The sequence below is a fragment of the Protopterus annectens genome, chromosome 7.part0 (assembly GCF_019279795.1).
Source record: "Protopterus annectens isolate FY-2018-M chromosome 7.part0, PAN1.0, whole genome shotgun sequence".
Classification (NCBI taxonomy): domain Eukaryota; kingdom Metazoa; phylum Chordata; order Ceratodontiformes; family Protopteridae; genus Protopterus; species Protopterus annectens.
This window is the reverse complement of record NC_056739.1, coordinates 1,278,483,632-1,278,509,931: the sequence shown is the minus strand read 5'-3', so window position 1 is coordinate 1,278,509,931 and position 26,300 is coordinate 1,278,483,632. Positions and strand designations below refer to the sequence as shown.

The following is a 26,300-nucleotide window of genomic DNA, read 5'->3' as shown; positions in this document are numbered from 1 at the left end:
TATGATGTTCTGTTAAAAGATGTACAATTCCAAATATGCCCACAAGTACCATGTCATATAAAAATAATATCTGCATAGTGTGCTTTCCCCATTACACACACACAAAATACAGATGTTTTTTTTTCTGTATGCTTTTTGCTGCCATACCAGCCAACCATTAAGCTTCACTCTATTTCTCTTAAGCCCATTTGTTTGCCCCCACACTAGTTATTCCTAGAATGGCGGTAAATAAACAAAAGGAGGAATCATCATCCATGTAGCCATAAGGGTGACTGTGCCCTTGCTGGCATCTCGACAATTAAGATATTTCTTTAAGGCTTAGACCCCACCACTGGTGGCTGATACAAGCACTTGCATCACCACAGGACTGCCTAAGTCTTCCCTGTGCATGTGTGTGTTTTCCACCAACATGCGAACAACGGCTACAGTCATTGGTTTGATATGGCTAAGCCCAAGTCCTCAGTTCTGGCTGTTTTCATTGCTGTGCAAAACTCTGCTTCCATGGTGGCAGTCAGCTGACTGAAACCTGAAACTACCTGTCTCTCCTCCAGGCTGGGTTAGGTGGTATCATACACTCACTTCCATACTTCATTGCTTGGCTATTGCAGCACACAGACCATTATTTTAACTCCTGTCATCTGGACTGTAATCAGGGAGGGCTTCATCCCTTTATACCACAGAGTTGGGGGATAGAAGATGCAGTTTGTTTACAACCTAAGTAGAGCTTCAAGTGTTTTTTTTTCCTTTGGTTAAAGAGAAAATGTTGCTTATTACTGATATAAGGTAAAACATGGCTGGTTTAATAGACACTGTGTGTGTGTGTGTGTGTGTGTGTGTGTGTGTGTGTGTGTGTGTGTGTGTGTGTGTGTGTGTGTGTGTGTGTGTGTGTGTGTGTGTGTGTGTGTGTGTGCGCACACACATGTGTATGAAAAATGCTCTTCACAACTTATATAAATAAAACAGGAGGTGGAATGTTATATTTTCTCTATAGCATCTGAGAGTGAATGTAAGTATGTTGTCAAACACAAACTCCCATCAATTACTGTGTTATACTACATGAGATAGATTATAAATTTAAAATGTATATCTTAATTTCTACATTTGATTACAGGCTGTTTCAAGATCGCCTCGCTCTCAAAGCACTGCTCAAATAGGGAATACGTCATTCAGTTCTCAAGCATCCATAATTTCCAATATTGTTTTAATGAAAGGTCAAGGCAAGGTAAGGTTTCACAATAGCTATATACTTTGCATTTATTTATACATAACGTTTTCTGCAGCTTAGCAGTATTTGTAATAATAAGGCAATTGATATTTTATGAGTCCACAAATATATGACTGAATACTGCATCTCTGACAACAGGAGATTAACTCCAAACAAATATATTGTAATCTTGTAAAACTTAATTTACACTTTCCTCGCATTTCAGTCGTGTTTGTGTCCTGGCTTGTTCTTTGTTTTTGCTGGTAACATTTATTTTCTAGGTTTATAATCTTCTGGGAGGAAATTAACTAACTTGTATTTGCTTGTCTGTCTTGCTTCGGTCTTATGAATATTTCTTGCCTTTTGTTTTATTTAACATATATGGCAACTTTAGCTTGAAGAAAGGTGTCACATCAGAGTTGATTGTCTGATATCTGACTGATAAACATAATCTTAAGGATGCACAGTAAATAAAATACAGCCAAGGAAAAAAAAGTCACGCAAGCATTCATTCTCAGCAAAAACAAAAAATCAAGGTATAAATGCATTTTATTTCAAATGAATTATATTTGAATGTTATCTAATCAAAGGATGAGTAGAAGAATTTTACAAACAGTGGTGATATTCTCCTTTCATATACAGTGTTATATTCCAGTGACAACATAACCTAGTCATTCATTTGGCTGACCACTTTCTAGAGGGGATATACCCTACTGACATTTTCATAAAGCCCACAAGGACACAACTGCTATCACTATACTTTCCTTAGTGTTAGATAGTGGGAATTGGTGGCATTCATTTCTGATGGGAAGTTGTAAGAATTTAACAAGGTCACAAATATCAAGATTCTACTTTGCCCTTGGAAAACATTCAGACAAAAAAGTGAAGATTTTTTTCCCATGGTTCCTAGTGATAAGCCTCACTTTATAACTCAGAATCAGTGCTGTATAATCTGTATATGAGTCCTGCAAAAATGATGTTAAGGATACTTTGGAACGGAGTGGTAATAGCAGCTCCTAGTGAGGGAAGAGCTTCCCAGGACTGCCATGTTCTTGTTTAATATAATATTTATCATGATTATCTGCAAGGCAGTTACCAAGTCATGCGTGCCATATATCTCACCAAACAAAGACGACTGGTAGGAAACTTCCAAAACAGGGCATTTTGAGAGCAGCATGGGTCACTTGAAATGACAATGTATTCCTCTCATATGGGCGTCAGTCTTATTTATTTAATTGATCTGGTAACTACCAATGAGCCATCATCATATTTTACAGAGGTGATATGGGAGAAAAAAAAAGATAAAGTTATACTGGACTGTAAATGGTGGTACACTAACATCTCAGAGACTGAAACACAATAGTGCTGCACTGAAATGACAGGGAAGCAAAAGTGAAAGTGCTGAATGTATTCTTACTAAAAGGGACCATAGTCTAACCGTATGCCATGGGTATGCATGTGTTTGTGTGTATCGACAATATTGTGTGTGTGCATGTGTGTGCGTTTGCAATATTATGTGTGTTTTATCATGTATGAGTGTGTGTGTACAGAAACATGCATGTGTTTGTGTGTGTATTTGCAATATTATTTGTGTGCATCCATGTGCATGTGTGTCATGTGTTTGCATGTGTATATGTCTCTGTACACAAACACGCATGCATGTATTTGGAATATTATGTGTGTTTCCATGTGCATGCATGCGGATGCATATGTGAGTGCATCTGTGTGTTTGTGGGTCTGTGTCTGTATATTCTGAAGCCATTGCAGTTGAGGAATGTCCCTTATTCTTAAGCAATCTTCCTTCATAGCAGTACATGTATGTGCCCATATATATCATACATGTTTTCTACCATGTTGGATGCCATGTACTTTCTAGAGATCCTACTGACAGGAATGCACTTGTCCAATCATAATGGGTCCTAACAGCTGACATTTCTGTATTGCTTGAGACCAATACTGCTGTTTTATGGAGTTTTTTCCTTTTCCCCTACTGTACAATCGTTGAGTTGGCAGGTATATTTGGGTGTGCGAGGACGGCACCACTAATGCATGTTATTTTTGTGTTTGGAGGAATTTGGATTGTTGAGGTTATTTTCAGGTGACTAACTCTCAGTATTACATAGTAGTACTATGACATGTTATGCATGCCTGCTTTCATTGTCTGTTACACATACCTCTCAACTGTACAGATTTTCACAGAATGTCCAGATTATGGCCTCATATTTTTAGTGTGTTCCTCCTAAAATCTGTACCTTTCTGGCAAATAGCTGAGGATTAAAGTCATTAAATAATGACAAATACATGTCTGCATTCAGTGTTATAGTTATTATGGATGAGGTTTGTACCTTTATGTACAGGACTACTTTGCATATACAAATGAAGAATCGAGTATCAAACAGCTAATGTCTCATTATGAGGTGCTAACTGTTTAATAGTGACTCTTGCAGTTGCATATAAATAAGTTATCCACATGCAGTTAGAAGGCATCAGGGCTTCAACAATATAGATACCTGTTAGCTCACTGAAAAGTTAGAATTATCAGTATCTCTTTGTTGTGAACTGCTCAGCAACTAATAACAGTTGGCAAATTCCCAAGAAAGACTGACACGCTTAGAGATGCCAAAATATTGCATTTAAAGACTTGATATTGAACATTTCGAACTATCATTTCAGTGAAGTGCATAGCTCTCAACCTCCTGGCACAAAAAATCTGGACAAAGCCAAAAATAATAGGGGGACAAAGCCCCCAAAATAGGGACAAATTTAAAATATTGCTGTGATAAACTTAGAAAGTTGCTAGAATAAAAGGTCTTGTGTTACCATGCATTTTCTAAAGGATATGAAGTCTGAAATTCAAATGCCTGTCATTATTTAGTGAATTCAATCCTCACTGCTTTGCTACACAAATTAAAAAAAGCACAATATTATGAGGAACCCCAAAATATGAGGCAAAAATTGGGACATTCTGTGAAAATGTGAACAGTTGAGAGGTACAGTGAAGTATTACAACTTGTTACAGTATGTGTATCAAATACTAAGAAGGTCCATTCTTCTAACTAGAAATAGTTTGCATTTTTCACTGAATAAATCACCCTTACCTACAAATATGCTGCTCATATAAATGCATTTGATATATGTACATTCTTTTTTTCCACCCGATTACCACAGCTGCGTATGCAGCAGCTGTTAAAACTCACATTCCATAAGGGAAATAAATTATAAAAATTTGTTGTCTCTCAGCCTATATTATTTTCCACTCAAAAGCTATTTAAATTGCTTTTCTCCCTCTGTAACTGAATGCATCTCTCAAGAAGCTTTGAAACTATGCCCTGCTTAGACAGTTGAGATTTCAGATGAGCTAGCAACTAAGGCAAATACCACAATGCCGCCTACAAAAAAAACTGTTCATAATTGCACCAACACCTCCTTGAAGACTTGTCACCTGTTTTTCTAACTTTTCATACATGAATAAAAAAGCATTGTACAAAAAAATCCATTCATAAAGTGAGATGAAAAATCAGTAGCTCTAACTATGCTTTCCCATTACTAAATGAAAACAGATGAACAGATCCTGTACTGTCCTGCAAGCATGGGATACATTTGTCTTCCAAGAACTATATAAAACATATCCAGTGACCTCGCCGCCTTATACCCTATCATGATTAATGATTTATTGCTATTATACAATGGTATTATGATGAACAATTTTATTTTATCTTTATATTATTTTATTTATTGGTAATTTTTCTTGGTTGGGCCAGTCATTTGACAATCTCCATGGTTATATGATTATAGCATTAAAAATAAAGGAATCATTGCTCCCGGGGTACAACAATATTGTAATTAGTAATATTTAATATGGGTTACAAGGGGCATAGCACAGTGTCCTTTGTATCCCCAAAAATATTTATGTTGGTTTTGTTTACCACTGATCAGTTTTACTAAAACTAGTTTTAGGGGTTTATTTATTTATTTATTTATTTTAACTGTTTTTGCGACATTCTTATCCTTGCTGATTTTCAATGAGCTTATAACAAAACCTGCAACATACATATTGAAAATAGCAATTGCAAATAGTTGATGGCAGAACCACATTTACATGAACTATTGACTCATCCATTCATTCATTCTCTGGTTATCTTCTTTATCCAATTTTGAGTTTGTAGGAGAGTTAGACCCTATCATGGCACTCAGTGTGTGCAAAGAAAGAAAGCTAATCCTGGGTGCACACACTGCACTTGCATGTGGCATGCATGACTACATGCAGTTTGGAGAATTCATCAACAGCATGTCTTTGAGATGCGCAGAAAAGTGGAGCACATAGTAAAAAGCTTAATAGACACTTGAACAACTGCAAACTTTGCACAGAAGGTGCCCCTGGTAAGAGCTAGTCTGGACAGCCAAGAGCTGTGAAGTAGCAATGTTAACCACAGTACCACGGCACCGCCATAATTAGATGAAAAAAAATATTCACCAAATTTGTTTCTCTGAACTATGGCACAAGCCATTTCTGAGTTGACCGACACCTCCCAGTTGACTACCTTGATGTGGAGGGCACCTCCTCCCACTAGTACATAAAATCTTAGGCAAAATGTAACCTGCCCCAAGGTAATGGCGCCTCTTGTTAGGATGTATTTCTACATTAAGATTGGTGATCAGCAAATCTGGCAAAACATATTTTGTGAAATATTATTTCCTAGTAACAGACTTTGATTATTTGTTGTGCTTCAATGCAGAGCAAAGTCAACATAGTTAGCTGCAAGACTTACAATAAGTACAACAGACAATGCCTCCTAATACAAATGCACATATGCCACAAATGCTTCCAGTTTATCCAGGGATCAAATCACTTGCATGGAATGCAAAATTATGTACAGCACAGCCCACTTTCCTAACATTGCCACCACCTGAACAAATGCCTGTTTCCCTGTGCTTGGCATTGCTGAACATCTGTCATGTGGTAGAGAAGGTTAAGGCAATTCATTGTAAAATGGTGCAGCCTGCTGTCATCACCAGCTGTGACTTACCTATGGTGCATCTTTGTGTGTGCACAACAGTACTGTACAGCACATCAGTTTCCCACAGTGTAGCTGACCACGGAGGATGATGACATGCTGCTAGAACAGACATGCATTCAAAATGAGGTTAACCAATCTCCTGTGCTCTTAGCATGTTCATACTTCAGCCTCATGCACTCAGTGATTGCAACCTGCAGCATGTGGAGCCATGAGGACTTGTTGGGGAACCATAATAATCAAGAAAATGAAGTACACCTGATATGTGGAGACAGTATAATATGAAATCAGTTTGTGGTTGTATACTTTTTTGGGGTAAAGTGAGTGCTGGATACTGAAGAAGGTAGATACACTGAATTTCCACAAAAAAAGACCAAAAGTAGTATCAGTTAAAGAGATGTATGCAGATGTTTCTTACAAAACTATACATGTTTTCATTTTGATGTATCTTAGATAGTGGCATTGGTGTTCCATGCCCAGGTGCCACGGACAGCAGCCCCACTTTCCCTGGACTTTTATGGATTTCTGGGGTGGAACAAGGTCAATCTCCTAATGAAGCTGATGTTTTACAACACTAGCAGCAGTAGACTTACAAAAGTCCAGAAGTCAGATGCAGTCACACAATTATCAGTGTTGGCATTGTGCATACTGTGGCATTTACTTAAGAATTATAGAGTCAGACCGCAACAGCAAAACCACAGTTAGTCTGTTTGAACCACGAGTGAGCAAATAAAGAACAGACCACACCACTGTCACCGATGATTAATGTTAATACTTAAGTTCTTAGGTGTGTACTAGGCTAATGGCCCTGGAGCCTTTACAAGCCTAGTCTATAGAAGTGACCTGGCATCATGCCGCCCGACGTTAGTTCCCAGTGCATCTATCAAGTAGAGCCACTGGAGTGATCATCAGGGTTAACTTTCTATTTCCTATCCACTCATCAAGATTTCTCTTGAAGAGGGCCAGTGAGGTGTTCTGCTTGACATGTATGGGAAGTCTATTCCACAGCATGGGCAGTCTCTGGGTTATGAACCTGTCCCTCCAGCATGTTCTGTTGATTGTGGTTATGAGGCTGAGGTCTCTAGAGCATGTGGTGCGGAGGGATTATGATTTCTTTAGATGTAGCATTTCTAACAGAGCTGGGTCAGACATGGCTTTGTAAGTCAAGCAGAGATCACCTCTTAGTAGATGATATGAGACAGAGAATAGCTGGAGTTTTTTGAGTCTGTCCATGTAGGACATGTGTTTAATGCCTAGGATCCTCTTCATGAGGTATTTTTGTGGCCTTTCCAGCTGTTGCATGTGTCTAGTGAGGCACGTGCCAAATGGGCATTATACTCAATAATTGGTCTAATGAGGGAAGAGTAGAGAGAGTTGATGACCTCTTTCCTCCTGGATGCAAAATCCCTGGTAATGAGATGTGCCACATAAAAGGACTTTGTGACCACAGTGGCAATGTTGTGGTTGAAGCAGAGGTTGCTGCCAACCTGTGTCCTCAGATCTCTTATAACTCCTTCAGTGTTCAGTGGGCTGCCATCAATGTGGTAATTAGTGGGAACCAAGTTTTTCCCCAAGGGGATAACAACACATTTTTTTGGCATTAAGCTTAAGGCCATGGTTTCGACACCAGTCATTGGTCTCAGTGAGGCCAAGTATTCTTGCACTTTGGCAGTTTAAGTATATATTTTATTAACTTGCAATGTTTATTGCATATGTTTTGTGCAAGAATACTTGTTAAAATAGTATATTTTAAAAAAAACAGCATCTGTTGTTACATTTAAGTTGGATTGGGAAGGATTTTGATGAATATGCTTATTTTTTGTTTTCTAGTTAGTAGTGTGACCTCTTTTTAAATTGAAAAAAAAAAAACACATTTAAGACCCTTCACTTTAAATTGGTTAAATGTGTAATTTTCACAGTTCTGTTCTCACAACTGCCTTTGAAGATATGTCGCTTTGTCCTCAGTCAACAGATATTATAAACAGTGTGAAGGGAAGTATTACTATCATTGCTGTTATTTTACTTCCTGCTACATTTTTTTCCTGAATGTTTTTCTCTTCTCATTGAAAGTATTCAGCTATTTCAAATAACCGTAAGCTTTTTATATCTGTTTTAGCAGTGCAAACAGCTGTAGCTTTTTCAAAACTGTTCTTCAGTTCCCTCCTTTACTGTTTGCTCTAGTCTGTGTGAAGGATGTATTTTTTTTCCTGAGATAAACTTAGGGTGAACAGGGATTACTTCAGCACAGTCCTTCTCTGTGGGTATGTGCTTTGCAACCAAAGATGTTATCCACATTTTCCATTTGTACACCAACATTCATATGTGAACAGTAGAAATGACTAGACTTGCCTTCAGATCAGCATTCAGCCTTTCATCAAAACTGTATCAGGCTAAGTGGTGACCCACAGGCATTATAGGTTCATAGGTTCATACTAGGCTATCTGCCCTAGGGCATTTATAAGCCTAGCCAGAGTGTGTTTGACTTTTGCCACCCATTTTAAATGAATTTTGCTATGCCCTTTTTTGAGGTTAGTATACTGTGCCTCTGTCTAACAGTGACACAGAAGTGATACCCGGGGAAAACCTAAAATCTCCCATCCACTCATCAAGATTCCTCTTGAAGAGAGTCAATGAGGGATTCTGCCTAACCTGGACTGGGATTGTATTCCAGAGTGAAGGGATCCTCTGGGTTATGAATCTGCCCCTCCAGCATGTCCTATTTATTTCAGTGCTGAGGTTCAAGTCTCTCGAGCGTGTAGCTCAATGGGATTTGGATTTTCTGAGGTGCAGCATGTCCATTAATTCTGGGTTGGACATGGCTTTATACGTCAGGCACAGATCGCCTCTGAGCAGGCGGTATGCCACTGAGTAGAGCTGGAGTTTCTTTAACCGGGCAGCATATGACATCTGTTTGAGCCCTTTGATCCTCTTGGTGAGATACTTTTGGGGTCTTTCCAGTTGCTGCAGGTGTCTGGTAAGGTACATCCCAAAAGGGGCATTGTACTCAATTATGGGCCTGATGAGGGATGAGTAAAGAGGCACGATGATCTCCCCTGAGCTAGGTGTGAATCCCTTTATGATTAGGTGGGCTATATAAAATGTTTTTCTAACAACTTTGGCCACGTGGTTTTCAAATGAGAGATTGCTATCAACTTGGGTCCCCAGGTCCTTAATTACTTCTTCCGTACTTAATGGATTACCACCTATGTGGTAATTTGTGGACACTTTGTTTTTGCCACAGGGGATGACTATACACTTTTTGGCGTTTAGCTTGAGGCCATGGCTCTGGCATCAGTTGTCTGTTTCTATGAGGCCCTTTTGTAGGATGCTTGTTTCGGCTGGAGAGTCAATTATGGTGCCTAGTTTGCAGTCATCTGCGAACTTGGTCATCCACAGTCCTTCCGTGTTGGCCTGTATCTCCAAGAAATATATACCGAACAAGAGAGGTCCCAGGACTGAGCCTTGTGGGACGCCACTTGTAACTGGTTTGGAGTCTGACATGGCTCCAGCAATTCTAACCATGTGGGTTCTGTCCTTGAGCCAGTTTGCAACCCATCTAGTGACATAGGGGTTTATATTTAAGCTGGTGAGCTTATCTATAATGCCTGAGTGGGGTATTGTATTGAAGGCTTTTGCGAGGTCCAGGTAGGCTGTGTGGACCACCTTCCCCTCGTCAATGGCCTTGGTGACTGTTTCAAAGAAATTGACCAGGTTTAAGAGGCAGGATCTGCCCTTAACAAAGCCGAACTGGGTAGGATCCAGTGTCTGTAGGTCCCCAATATCTTTATTTATGAGATCCATGATGATCTTTTCCATAGCTTTGCAGGCCAAGCTAGTCAGGCTTATTTAGGCAGATAGTTTCCAGGATCCGTTGAGGCACCACCTTTGTGGAGAGGGACCACTGTTGCTGTACGCCACTCTTTGGGTACATATCCTGTAGTAAGGCTGAGACTGAACAGTAGTTTTATGTTTGGGTTTAGCTCTTCTTGGAGTTCATGTAGGACACAGCCCGGGACACCGTCTGGTCCCATTGATGCTCTGTTTTTTGCTTTGGAGAGGGCGGCTCTTACCTGAGCATCTGAGATGTCAGGGGGGCAGCACTCTGCTGGGATAGATATTTGCCCTTTGGTGGGAGGGGGGAGAAGTTTGTGCTGAACCTGTCAGCAAGGATGTTGGCAATGTCTGTGGGTTCGGTGTATTTTTTTGTCATTCTGGACTAATTCTGAGCATATCTGGGAATTCCCACCCAGGTTCCTAACACAACTAAAGAAAGCCTTGTGATTATCCTTAGTGTCCTGTGCAATTTTTCTCTTGAAGCTGGCCTTAGACGATTTTATGAGTGCCTGTAGTTTTTTGCTAATACTGATCAGAGATGCCTTCCCTTTTTGGGATTTTGCTCTATCATGTAATAGCTTCCTCCTTCTATTGTATAGTTTGTTTATGGCTGGGGTCCACTAGACAGGATGCCTGCCTTTGGAGGACTGGGTCTTGGTTTTATTTGGGATTGCATGATCCATGCATTCCTGAAGGTGTTCATAGAATGCATTTATAAACAATTCTGTGGTCTGGGCCGTATTTTCCACAGGCCAGGGGGCTTTGAAGGATTCCACCTCGGTTTTGAGGAGCATGAAATTTGCTTTAGAGAAGTTTTTCACTGTGGTTTTCTGGGCAGGGGGTGGAGTCGGGTTGTGAATATCCAGTGAGATTAGTTTATGGTCTAATCTTACGAGTGAGGGTTACACTTCTGGTCTGGAGCATAGAATCCCTATGTTGGTGATGATCAGGTCCAGTATGTTTTCCCCTCTTGTGGGAGTGGTAACAAGTTGTTCCATAGCATTTGAGTTTATAAATTCTAGGAACCTTTGGGCTAGGGTGTTGGAGCTAGAGTAATGCTCCCAGTCTATGTTTGGGTAGTTGAAGTCGCCCAATATAATGGTGTTTGGAGAGACCTTCATATTTTCCAGTGTTCTCAGGAAGGCCAAGTGGGGTACCTGGGTTTGGGAGGGTGGTCTGTAGCAGGCTATAAACTGGAAGGCAGTTTTACCCACTCTTAGTTGCACATGGATAGTCTCTTATTTATTACTCATTTGTGTTCCGTATTATTTTACGAGGTTAAACTACTTCCTGCCCCTTATTTCTTGAACTTATTCAGTTGAAAACTATTTTCATTTAAAAAAATCCTGTTTAGACTTTGTGACACCCCAACACTGGTCCAGTAATCAAGGAACCTCAATCCTCACCATTGGCAACAGTGGGGAAAGTACACACTGGGTGGATGAAAAGTACACACACAGTAAAGTGCAATTTCCCTTAAAAGCACACTGATATCACAGTTAGTCTGGGGCTGGTTTCTCTCTCTTTCTCCATATCCCCAATAAGACTTCCCCACTGGCACATCTATAGAGTTAAGATCTCAGCTGAGTGGCCAAGCCATAACATCCAGTACCCTCTCAGTCCAACCAGTGCTTCATGTCCTTGCCCAAGTAGCTGGTAGCTGACACACGCACTTTGATGTTTGATTTACACACACACACACACACGGACACACACACATACCTGGGAAATGCTGGCACAGGTTTACTAGCTATGACCCCTTCTGCCCAGACTATAAGGTAGTTCTAGCTGCCAGCAAATCACCAAAATGCAGTCTAAAGAGGCAAAAGTACTGAAACTACGTATTTCAGCACACACTTTATTCCAAGGTCAGCCCACAGTTCCAAAATACACGAACATACGTAACTTTACAATCCATACATTTTGTATAGTATTAATTTTAAAATAAGTATGTTGAATGTTTTTTTAACTGTAAATGTTTAGGATGTTTTTAAAAATGGTGTTAATTTAATTATTTAATTGTTTTATTGAAGGTGTTGATTGATTAGAATAAGTATAAAAAGTTGGGTATTATACAGGTATGCATCTCCATCTGAGGAAGTCATCGTAGACGAAAACGCATTGTAGCAGTGAATTGCGTTAATGTTCTAGTGAATTTGTGGGCTGAAAAGTCATTTGTGTTTGTGCTTATTGGAACTGTGGACTGAATATGTTCCGGTGATGTATGGACTGTAAAGTTACGTATGTTCGTGTATTTTGGAACTGTGGGCTGAAAAGTCAACCTTGGAATAAAGTGCGTGCTGAAATACATAGTTTCAGTACTTTTGCCTCTTTAGACTGCTTTTTGGTGATTTGCTGGTTTATAATATTTGAGCAGTTTTTTTCCGTTTTTGTCTTTGTGGTAGTTCTAGCTGCCACCCTTATCAGCTACTATAAGGCCCTTAACAAAGGATGTCCAATCCTACTGTGTAATGTTACTACTATCCGAATGGTAGTCTGACCAAGAGCAAGGCTAGTTAGGAGTGGCCTGTACAGTGTTACCATAGAGATATGCAAGTACCTAAGAGCTTAAATATGTGTCACAAATATCAGCCACAAAGATAGGTTTAAATATATTTAAAAATAAATAATAAAAGAACAAGATAATACTAAATAAGTAACCAGTTACATACTTCTATTCCCTAAAAAAACGTACTTACAGCAAGGCAAGTGGATGTTTCCTGGTCAAAGACAAAATACAAAATGCACTGTCTGTCTCTCTGAGAGAGTTCTTAAATTAATATCAAATATTACTGCTGGGTTAGCTTGAGTGACATCACTTTCTGTCACCTGACTTTTAGTTGCCAAGCTAAACACCCTTTGTCAGAATTTAACATCTGTGTGAAAAATGCATCTCTCAGATGTTTGAAAACCCTGGAAGTCATAAAACAATAAAACAGTCCTGCATCTCAAACCTAGTAATTACTTTTCTTCCAAGACAATACAAAAACTTCTAGCTCTAGACATTGTGTCTGCTACTGAACTGAAACTGAGAGATAACTTTTATAGCACAATCATAAAAAAATTTAGTTTCAACTTATTTTCTTGACGTTTTGCAAATTAACCCTCTATGCTCTCATTTCTACTGTTAAAACACATACATTTACACAATTACAATAGTTTATATAAATTTCTATTTTAAGCCAGTAGGGCATGCTGTGGTTACATTTTAGCTCAGTACTTTACAACTTTACACACACTGCTGCATGAATCACATTAATGTTCACAAATGACATAGAATTATTTACAAAATTCCAGATAGCTGGGTTGGCAGTATTTCCTTTTATGACAGACTTTACAAAATTTGCAAAGGCATAAAATCTTCCCAAGTTCCGATAATTTATAAAATTGAACATCATTCAAGGAAAGTGTTTAAAAATTGCTAAAACAGAAGCTTAGAGATTAGAATTTCTGATTTTTGTGCAGAAAATATTTACTTGTGAGACTATGTTTAATGACTTCCTAAAATTATTCACTGAAACTAGTTTGGATTTTTTAACTTATAAAGTCATCCTACCTATTGTGCAATTTTTTTTCTATACATCCGTCCATCCGCATCCCCTTTTCCCATTTTTGCAAATGGGGTCGGGATATCACTTCAACAGTGACTATCAGCTAGAGCCAAGGTTTACACTGCTGGGTGGCTAACCCTGCCACTGTAGTTCTTCCACACCACACACTCACACTCACACACACACACACCTATGGCCAATTTATACTGTCCAGTCTACCTACTGCATGTTTTTGGAATGTGGGAGGAAACCGGAGCATCAAGAGGAAACCCACGAGAGCACAGGGGTGACATGCAGAGTCCTCACAGAAGGAACCTAAGCTGAGAATCGAACCAGGGAATTTCTTGCTGTGAGGCAACAATGCTATCCAGGGTATCACAAAAAGTAACTGCTAGAGCGAGCTACTGATTGGCTGATTTTTTACTGTCCATAACATACTGCCCACTATTTATTTATTTATTGCATGAGAAATAAGATTCTTGCAAAGTAAATAGCTGTATATGTAAATTTCTACGCAGTGTTACAGAATCCTGAATGTTAAGGTATCACTGAACAAATATAATTAATTGTTGCTATATACATTTTTGTATGTGCTGCAATAACACAATGAAAAATGCAAAATCTCAGCCTGCATACCTTCTCATGTGCATCAAATTCTAAGTTTCATAGGGTGCCACCTATGATTTCTGTAGATCTATTCAGAGACTTCTATATCCACATGGGAAATGAGGGAGTTGCCTGTAGGGGCACGATTGATAGGAAGAGCATGCCTGACCTGCATCCTACACTGACCGCTTACTAACACCATGTTCAAACAGGGAGATACTCAGAAGTAAACATAGATGAAGCTTGTTTAGCTAGGTCATTTGGCACAATAGACAGTGCCCAGACTGCTGCCCCCTAAAGACAAAGCTGAGAGCCAAAAACAAAGCCTTATACAAGCACCATACTACATTAATGCTAATAAACACATTCATTTCAAGAGCCACAATATCAGCCACAGCTTATGAAGTAAACCCTGACACCTTGCTTATGCCCAGAAACTCTTCTGCATTCAGACTGTGCACCTTGATATTTTTGTGCCTTTGGTAGTTGCCCTCTTTGCCCCCCTACTTATGGTACTGTAAGATACTTGGTTCCCTTTGTGCAGTAGCAGGATTTAGCAGAATTAGTGTGGTAGCACTCCTGTGGTGGAACCCTAGTATAAACAAGCTGCATATAAAAAAATCATCACACTTAGGAATAAAGTGAAAAACATGCTCCAGTCAGTTATTTCAAATGGCCTTTTCATATCTAGAAATACAGACCCTGTTTTACTGACCCTTTCCAAAAAAAAAATGTGGTTAATAATTGCTGGTCATAATGCCATTCATATATTTTTCCAAGGTTTATTAATACACTTTTTTTTCTAGATTTTTTGCATGAGGGCAAATATGTCTATAATCTGTTACTGCAGATGGTAAAACAACCTTGAGTAAGGAAACAATAAGAATGTACTTAAACTGTAAGGAATCATTTAGTCATTTCAGTCAGGTAATAAATCTATGTTTAAGATTTAATGAGAACTGACCTTCCAATATGCAGAAATTAGACTGTGAAACATTTTTGAAGGTATGCTATAACTGTCGTACTGCTAACTTTTCTGAAGTAGAAAGGGGTAATCAACTGGTTTATGTACTTGGTTGATGGATTGGCTATTTTTAGATGACAAGAAAGGAGCATGTAGGCTGACGAAGAAGAAAAATAGCCTTGTTAACACATTTTAACATATCTAGATATGATTTATTGGAGGAGGCCATCATTTGGAAGAACATGCCGGAGTTTCTAAATAGTTGCATTTTCCAACGTTACAGTGATATTGCTGCTCTAAAGGGAAGAAACGAAAATGGACTGATCAGATATAAACAAGCCGTGGAAACTATTAGCTAAGCACTTTTGTCTCATTCAAGTGAGTTTCTTGTTTGACTGCCTAAACTGAAAGGTAAGTACTTTTGACTAGTTCTAATGCAGCATACTCTCATATTTGCATAAGATAAAAAGCAATTACCTAATACAATTAACATTGTTTCTATCTACTTAGTAATCTCTCTCCATCTCTGTTTTTACTTTTTCAGTTCTGTGTGCTATATGATCAACATCACAATGACTATTTTTATTTTCATGTCAAAATGTCAATACCGCATGTCTTGAACAGCTGTTAGCAAATTACCCCTGACTCTGGAAGTAAAAGATGAAGAGTTACAGCCATCAGGAAAAGTGCATTAGTTTTAATACAGAACTTACTGATAGATACACAACAAAAGCATGCATTAGTTTTAATAGGCAATTTACTGATAGATACACAACATAATAGTGCCTCAGTTTTAATAGACAATTTGCTGATACATACACAACATGAGTGCATTAGTTTTAAAAGACAACTTACTGATAGATACACAACATAAAAGTCCATTAGCTTTAATATAGAATTTACTGATAGAAACACAATATAAGAGTGCATTTGTTTTAATAGACAATTTACAGATGGAAAAACAACATAAGAGTGCATTAGTTTAAAAAGACAACTTACTGATAGATACACAACATAAGAGTGCATTAGCTTTAATAGAGAATTTTCTGATAGATACACAACATACGAGTGCATTAGTTTTAATAGACAACTTACTGATAGATACACAACATAAGATTGCATTAGCTTTAATAGAGAATTTTCTGATAGATACACAACATAAGAGTGCATTAGTTTTTAGAGACAATTTGCTGAGAGATACATAACATAAGAATGCATTAGCTTTAATACACAATGTACTAATAGATACACAACATAAGAGTGTATTAGTTTTAATTGACAATATACTGATACATACACAACATAATAGTGCATTAGTTTTAATAGACAGTTTACTGATAGATACACAACATAACAGTGCATTAGTTTTAATAGACAACTTACAGATAGATACACAAACATGAGTGCATTACGTTTAATACACAATTTACTGATAGATGCACAACATAAAAGTGCATTAGTTTTAATAGACAACTTATTGATAGATACAACATAAGAGTGCATTAGTTTTAAAAGAAAATTTACTGATACACAACGTAAGAGTGCATTAGTTTTAATAGATAATTTACTGATAGATACACAACATAAGAGTGCATTAGTTTTAAAAGACAAATTTACTGATACACAACATAAGCGTGCATTCATTTTAATGGACAACTTACTGATAGATACACAACATAAGAGTGCATTAGTTTTAATATAAAATTTACTGATAGATACACAACATGAGTGGATTAGTTTTACTAGACAATTCACTGATAGATACACAACATAAGAGAGCATTAGTTTTAATATAGAATATACTGATAGATACACAACATAGGAGTGCATTAGTTTTAATACACAACATACTAATAGATACACAACATAAGAATGTATTAGTTTCAATAGACAATTTACTGGTAGATACACAACATAAGTGTGCATTAGCTTTAATATAGAATTTATTGATAGAAACACAATATAAGAGTGCATTTGTTTTAATAGACAATTTACGGATGGATAAACAACATAAGAGTGCATTAGTTTAAAAAGGCAACTTACTGATAGATACACAACATAAGATTGCATTAGCTTTAATATAGAATTTACTGATAGATAGACAACAGAAAAGTGCATTAGCTTTAATAGAGAATTTTCTGATAGATACACAACATAAGACTGTGTTAGTTTTAATATAGAATTCACTGAGAGATACACAACATGAGTGCATTAGCTTTTATAGACAATTTACTGAGATACATAACATAAGAATGCATTAGTTTTAATACACAACATATGAATAGATACGCAACATAAAAGTGTATTAGTTTTAATTTACTTTTTACTGATACATACACAACATAATAGTGCATTAGTTTTAATAGACAGTTTACTGATAGATAAACAACATGAGTACATTAGTTTTAATGGACAATTTACTGATATATACAAAACATAAGAGTGCATTAGTTTTATTAGACAACTTACTGACAGATACACAACATAAGAGTGCATTAGTTTTAAAAGAAAATTTACTGATACACAATGTAAGAGTGCATTAGTTTTAACAGACAATTTACTGATATTTACACAACATAAGAGTGCATTAGTTTTAATAGATAATTTACTGATAGATACACAACATGAGTGCATTAGTCTTAATATAAAATTTACTGATAGATACACAACATGAGTGCATTAGTTGTAATAGACAACTTACTGATAGATACACAACAAAAAAGAGTGCATTTGTTTTAATAGACAACTTACTGATAGATACACAACATAGGAGTGCATTAGTTTTAATAGACAACTTATTGATAGATACACAACATAAGAGTGCATTAGTTTTAAAAGACAAATATACTGATACACATCGTAAGAGTGCATTCGTTTTAATTGATAACTTACTGATAGATACACAACATAAGAGTGCATTAGTTTTAATTGACAACTTACTGATAGAGACACAACAAAGGACATTAGTTAGAAAAAGCAATTTACTGATAGATACACTACATTAGAGTACATTAGTTTTAATATAGAATTTACTGATAGATACACAACATGAGTTCATTAGTTTTAATAGACAATTTACTGATAGATACACAATATAAGAGTGCATAAGTTTTAATAGTCAATTTACTGATAGAAACACAACTTAAGAGTGCATTAGTTTTAATATATAATTTACTGATAGATACACAATATAAGAGTGCATTAGTTTTAATACAGAATTTACTGATAGATACACAACATAAGAGTGCATTAGTTTTAATTGACAACTTACTGATAGATACACAACATAAGAGTGCATTTGTTTTAATAGACAACTTATTGATTGATACACAACATAAGAGTGCATTAGTTTTAATACACAATTTACAGATAAATACACAACATAAGAGTGAATTAGTTTTAATTGACAACTTACTGATAGATACACAACATAAGAATGCATTAGTTTTAATAGTCAACTTACTGATACATACACAACATGAGTGCATTAGTTTTAAAAGATATCTTACTGATAGATACACAAAGTAAGAGTGCATTAGTTTTAATAGACAATTTACTGGTAGATACACAACATAAAATTGCATTAGTTTTAACTGACAGCTTACTCATAGATACAAAACATAAGAGTGCATTAGTTTGACTATGCAATTTACTGATAGATACACAACATAAGAGTGCATTACTTTTAAAAGATAAATTTACTGATACACAATGTAAGAGTGCATTAATTTTAATAGACAACTTACTGATAGATATACAACATGAGTGCATTAGTTTTAAAAGACAATTTACTGAAAGATACAGAACATAAGAGTGGTTTAGTTTTAATAAATAACTTACTGGTAGATACACACCATAAGAGTGCATTAGTTTTAATATAGAATTTACTGATAGATACACAACATAAGAGTGCATTAGTTTTAATATAGAATTTACTGATAGATACACAACATAAGAGTGCATTAGTTTTAATATAAAATTTACTGATAGATACACAACATGAGTGCATTAGTTTTAAAATGCAATTTACTGATAGATACACAACATAAGAGTGCATGAGTTTTTATAGACAATTTACTGACAGATACACGGCATAAAAGTGCATTAGTTATAATTGATAACGTACTGATAGATACACAACATAAGAGTGCATTATTTTTAATATAGAATTTACTGGTAGATACATAACATGAGTGCATTATTTTTAATAGACAATTTACTGAGAAATACAAAACATGAGTGCATTAGTTTTAATTTACAACTTACTGATAGATACACAACATAAGAGTGCATTAGTTTTAATAGACAATTTACTGATAGATACACAACGTAAGAGTGCATTAGTTTTAATACACAACTTATTGATAGATACACAACATGAGTGCATTAGTTTTAAAATAGAATTTACTGATAGATACACAACATAAGAGTTCATTAGTTTTAATAGACAACTTACTGATAGATACATAACTTAAGACTGCATTAGTTTTAATAGACAACTTACTCAGAAATAAACATAGGAGTGCATTAGTTTTAATAGGCAATTTACCTGATAGATACACAACGTAAGAGTGCCTTAGTTTTTATAGACAACTTACTGATAGATACACAACATGACTGAAATAGTTATAATAATATAATAACTTATTGATGAATACACAACATGAGTGCATTAATTTTAATAGACAATTTACCAATAAATACACAACATAAGAGTGCATTAGGTTTAATTGACAACTTACTGATAGATACACAACATAAGAGTGCAATAGTTTTAATGGACAATTTACTGATACACAACCTAAGAGTGCAATTATTTTAATAGACAGTTTACTGATAGATACACAAGTGTGCATTCATTTTAATAGACAGCTTACTGATAAATGCACAACATAACAGTGCATTAGTTTAATTAGACAGCTTACTGACAGATACACAACATAAGAGTACATTAGTTTTAATAGACAATTTACTGATACACAACATAAGAGTGCATTACTTTTAATAGACAATTTACTGATAGATACACAAGAGTGCATTAATTTTAATAGACAACTTACTGATAGATACACAACATAAGAGTGCATTAGTTTTAATAGACAATTTACTGATAGATACACAACATAACAGTCCATTTGTTTTAATGTAGAATTTACTGATAGATACACAACATAGGAGTGCATTAGTTTTAATAGACAACTTACTGATAGATACAAAACTTAAGATTGCATTGGTTTTAATAGACAACTTACTCATAAATAAACATAGGAGTGCATTAGTTTTAATAGGCAATTTACCTGATAGATACACAACGTAAGAGTGCCTTAGTTTTTATTGAAAACTTACTGATAGATACACAACATGACTGAAATAGTTCTAATAATATAATAACTTATTGATGAATACACAACGAGTGCATTAATTTTAATAGACAATTTACCGATAAATACACAACATAAGAGTGCATTAGGTTTAATTGACAACTTACTGATAGATACACAACATAAGAGTGCAATAGTTTTAATAGACAATTTCCTGATACACAACCTAAGAGTGCAATTGTTTTAATAGACAATTTACTGATAGATACACAAGAGTGCATTAGTTTTAATAGACAATTTACTGATAGATACACAACATAGGAGTGCATTAGTTTTAATAGACAATTTACTGATACACAACCTAAGAGTGCAATTGTTTTAATAGACAATTTACTGATAGATACACAAGAGTGCATTAATTTTAATAGACAACTTACTGATAGATACACAACATAAGAGTGCATTAGTTTTAATAGACAACTTACTGATAGATACAAAACTTAAGATTGCATTAGTTTTAATAGACAACTTACTCATAAATAAACATAGGAGTGCATTAGTTTTAATTGGCAATTTACCTGATAGATACACAATGTAAGAGTGCCTTAGTTTTTATCGACAACTTACTGATAGATACACAACATGACTGAATTAGTTATAATAGACAACTTGCTGATCGATACACAACATAAGGGTGCAATAGTTTTAATAGAGAACTTACTGATAGATACGCAATATAAGAGTGCATTAGTTTTATTAGACAATTTACTGATAGATACATAACATAAAAGTGACTTAGTTATAATAGACAATTTGTGCAGCCGCGGTGGTGCAGTGGGTAGCATTGCTGCCTCACCGCAAGAGGTTCTCTAGTTCAATCCTCAGCTGGGGTGCCTTTGATGCGCAGTCTGCATGTCCTCCCTGTAGATGCATGGGTTTTCCCCAGGTGCTCCAGTTTCCTCCCACATCCCAAAGACATGCTGTTTGTTGATTGGACACTGTAAATTGGCCCTGGGCATGAGTGCATGCATGTGTGTGTGTCTTCTGTAGAAGATTGGGCACCAGGCTGGCAGCTCAACACCATAAACTCCACTGCCAATCATGAGTGGACAGGTGATCCGCTGTGGCATCCCATAACCAGGAAAACCTGAAAGAAGAAGTTTTAATAGACAATTTACTGATAGATATACAACATAAGAGTGCATTAGTTTTAAGACAATCTACTGAAAGATACACAACATAAGAGTGCATTACTTTTCATATAGAATTTATTCATAGATACACAACATAAGAGTGCATTAGTTTTTCATATAGAATTTACTGATAGATACAAAACATAACAGTGCATTAGTTTTAATAGACAATTTACGGATAGATACACAACTTAAAAGTGCCTTTGCTTTAATAGAAAATTTACTGATAGATACACAACATAAGAGTGCATCAGTTGTAATAGACAACTTACTGATAGATACACAAGATAAGAGTGCATCAGTTGTAATAGACAACTTACTGATAGATACACAAGATAAGAGTGCATTAGTTTTAATATAGAATTTACTGATAGATACATGAGTGCATTATTTTTAAAAGACAATTTACTGATAGATACACAATGTGAGAGTACATTAGTTTTAATAGACAATTTTTTGATAGATACACAATATAAGAGTGCATTATTTATTTATTTATTTTACATTTGTTGACCGGGATAGTCTGACTGGATATATGTCCATTTTCAGTGGAGGCCCGGGGAGAAAAGCTCCACACACAAATTTTGATATATACAGTACATTGTGACAAACAGTGAGAGGAGTACATAAGACATGAAAATAAGTAACTGTAGTTTCACATATTTGCACTATACATGGTAGGTCATAAGTATAATACATTCCTTCGTTAAGTCATTTAGCCTACACTATCCAACTGAGTTAGAGTCTTTGGGACATGGTTGAGTTGAAGTCTTAGGGACAGTGAAAAGATGCTAGTCAGGTTTAGCGCAAGGACAGAGCCAGTGTGATTTAAAATGTTTTCTGAGATTTTCTTTGAATAGAGTTAGTGAACAGTTAAGAGTAAGGTTGGGTGGTAGTTGATTCCAGATTTTGCCAGTCGAGTTGGCGAATAAGGCTTCACCAGCTGAGTTATTGGATTTGATTGTTTGGATAAGTAGTCTATTGGATGAGCAGAGTTTGCTTTGATTACTATATGGGGTGACAATGTTTTTGAGGGATGGAATATTATCTGGGTGGTGTAGGGCTTTATGGGTTAATGTGAGCTGAGTAAATTGAAGAAGGGAAGGAAATTCAAGCCACAATAGGAGATTTAGATTGTGGCAGTGGTGTGTCCTATAGGATGAGCCCATGGCAAATCTAGCTATGTGGTTGTAGCAATGGGATAATTTGTTGATTTCAGTACTACACAAGCCTGTGAATAGGGGGGAGGCATAAAGGAGGGTGGAAAGAAGATGACATTGTGCAATGGAAGTTCTGGCAAGAGGAGTGAGGAAGGGTCTAAGCTTATAAAGTGATCCTACTTTTTTTTATGGTTTTGATGGTTTGATTAATATGAGCATCATATGTAAGATTATTGTCTATTGTGACTCCCAGGAGTTTGGTTTGGGCATCAGGGTAGATAATGGTCCTGTTATTAGATGCAATGGTCATGGTTGGAGGGTTGGATCTATGAGTGGGTGCAAAGAGAAGCAGCTTAGTTTTTTTGGGGTTTACTAGCAGACAGCGATTAGTGAGCCAATATTCAACAGTATTGAAGGTGCTCTGGGTTAAGGAAAGCAGATCAGATTGCGAGGAGGCCGAGCAGATCAACGTGGTGTCATCTGCGCACTGAATACATGTAGCCTTGGTAATAACAGTGTAGAGGTTATTAATAAACATGGAGAATAAAAGGGGTCCTAGTATTGAGCCCTAAGGGACTCCTAAGGAGATGGGTAGACAGGATGATAGCTTTTCTTGCCATAGGACTGCCTGTTTGCATTCAGATAGATAGGACTGAAACCATAGTAGAGAGTGGGAGTCAAGGGAGAAGCTAGTTAGGGTCTGTAGGAGTAACTGATGGTTGACCATATCAAACACCTTAGATAGATCAAGAAAGAGAGCAGAAGAGAGTAGATTAGTATTATGGTTATGGTTGATTACATTGGTGAAGGAGAGAAGAGCTGAAGTGGTGCTGTGAAAAGGTCTAAAGCCATGCTGAGATACAGCCAGTAGCGTGCCTTCTATAAGGTGGTTCATAAGTTGTTTCTGGATACATTTTTCCATTATTTTAGCTAGTGGAGATAGAATAGTGATGGGTCTGTAATTAGATAGTTCTGTAGAGCTTCCACCTTTATGCAATGGTATAACATGAAAAACTTTCCAAATTGATGGGACAGAGGCTTCGGATAATGTTCTATTTATTAGCATTGAAAATGGGTAGTCTATGATGTCAGCAGCCTTTTGCAAGTATTCTGCTGGGAGGAGGTCAGCAGCTAGAGTGGTGGGCTTTAGTTTTTTGATAAGACACTGGATGAGTGAGGTAGGAACAGGTTGGAAACTAAAGGAGGTGGTGGTGTTAGGTTTCTCATTGTCCAGGTGGGAAGAGGGAGGCATAAGGTGGCTGGCTAGGCTTTTGATGGTTTCTGTGAAAAAGCTATTCTGGTGACTCCTTATTAGGGGTTAGAGGAGAGGGGGTAGGAGTATGTCCTGGATGAAGTAGCTTATTTAATCCAGCCCAGCATTTTCGAGGATTGTTATGTTTTTTTTGTTGTAAATGGTGTTTGTAGTTTTTCTTGTCTAGGATAATAGATTTTTTTGGTATTGTTGCTTAATTGTCTATAACTAAGATGGTGTTGAGGGTCATTGGTGGCACTCCAGGTTTCCCAAGCTTTGTTTCTGATTATGATTTTAGATTTAGTGTCTTTTGTCAGCCATGGTGCTGACTTTGTTTTGGTTCTAATGGTGCGGGTGGGGGTGTGGGAGTCGAGAATGGCAAGGAATCTGTTATTAAAATATTCCACTGCATCATCCAGTGGGAGTACCTTTAGGGGCAACCATATGCAAGTCTTGAGCTTGTTATGAAAGTTGGTGAGGTTAAAGTTTTTGCTAGATCTTATTGTTTTAAAGGAGGGTACTTGGGAGTTGTCTGTCTTGAGCTTAATTATATATGTGAGGCAGTTGTCACTTATGTCATCAGGTAGGGTCCCGGAGTTATATAATACAGGAAGACTGTTGACAAGTATCCAGTCTACGGTGCTTTCTTTATTATTGTTTTGATTAAGTCTGGTGGGGGAAGTAATCACCTGAGAAAATCCATACAGGTTGATATGGTTGGTGGGTGCTGCAGCGAAACATGAGTTCCAGTTAATATTGAAGTCCCCAAGAACAATGGTTTCTTGGGGGTAGTTAATAGATAACCATTGTAAGATGTCTTCTAGGGTGCTGGTGTTTTTACCTGGGGGAATATAGACACAGACAATGTACCTGCATTTGTTTTTATTGATTTGGAGTTTGGTAATTATGATTTCTGCGTTGCTATCTTGGGGTGGTTGTAGAACATCTGTGGTGACTTTTATATTTGATTTGTATAGAACAGCAACCCCACCACCTTTCATTTTAGTTCTGTAATGTCCAAGTATCTGATAACCTGGAGGTGTAACCTCATTATCTTTAGTTGCTGGTTTCAGCCAGGTTTCTGTGAGACAAAGTATATCTGAAGAGTAGACAGCTAAGAGGGCATGCAGGTCATGAATTTTATTGTTTAGGCTAATAATATTCAGATGATAGGCTAGGAATGAGTTGTGCGGCCTATTAGACAGAGGGAAGCTGGTAGAGTTATTGGAATGAGAGCTTGGTACACGTGTGGGGGCAGGACCGGGGTTAGGGTGGATGTCACCAGACTTTGTGAGATTGTGATGCAGATTAACTGTGAGTTTTAGTATTTTGAGTATGTGTTTACAGAAATATTTTGTTTTTGGGGGTGTATAAGCGGATATGGTTAAGTAGAGATATGTGGGGGTAGCCGAGTTGGTTAAGAGGGGTGTAGAGAAGTAATCATGTTTATTCAGTAGTGGAATGGAAGATGTGTGAAATTTTGGGTACGGAAAACCAAGGCTAGACTGGTTTTCGTACATTGTCAGGATATGTGGGATGACAACTAGGGATAGTACTAGAAGACTCGTGAGGATATTGTGAAGAGACATTATGTATGTTAGAGTAAAAAATAGTTTCTATTAATGTCTCAGTGTAGCAATCCTTGATGGATGATTACTGGAGATGGGTGGCGTAATGGGTGGAGTAATTAATGTCGGGCTTACAGCGATTATACAATTAAGTGGGAGAGTGGCTTTATGGCTATAAAGTTAAAGATACTGGAGGCGGGTGGGACATGGGGGAGGGTAGGGTGTGGAGCGAGGCCGAGCCTGAGCGCAGCGAGGGAAAGCGAAGCAGGGATAAACCGTATCTCAAGGTACCATTATCTAGGGTTTTACAGTAGGTAACCTGTGACTCCCCTAAGAGAAGCAAGACTTAAATAATAGTTTTAATAGACAACTTACTGATAGATACACAACATAAGAGTGCATTCGTTTTAATAGAAAATTTATGGATAGATAAACAAAATAAGAGTGCATTAGTTTTTATATAGAATTCACTGATAGATATACAACATGAGTGCATTAGTTTTAAAAGACAATTTACTGAAAGATACAGAACATAAGAGTGCATTAGTTTTAATAAACAACGTACTGATATATACAAAACATAAGAGTGTTTTAGTTTTAATAGACAATTTACTGATAGATACATAACATAA

At 36.7% G+C, this 26,300-nt stretch overlaps 1 protein-coding gene across 1 annotated transcript in view; it reads left to right on the top strand.

Moving 5' to 3' along the window:
• IL16 (interleukin 16) overlaps positions 1 to 26,300 on the top strand; it is a 769,621-nt gene that overhangs the window by 209,079 nt on the left and 534,242 nt on the right. The window contains exon 8 of the mRNA XM_044077894.1: positions 1,112 to 1,222. Coding sequence (XP_043933829.1) covers positions 1,112 to 1,222 — 111 coding nt within the window. The remainder of the gene's footprint in view (positions 1 to 1,111; positions 1,223 to 26,300) is intronic.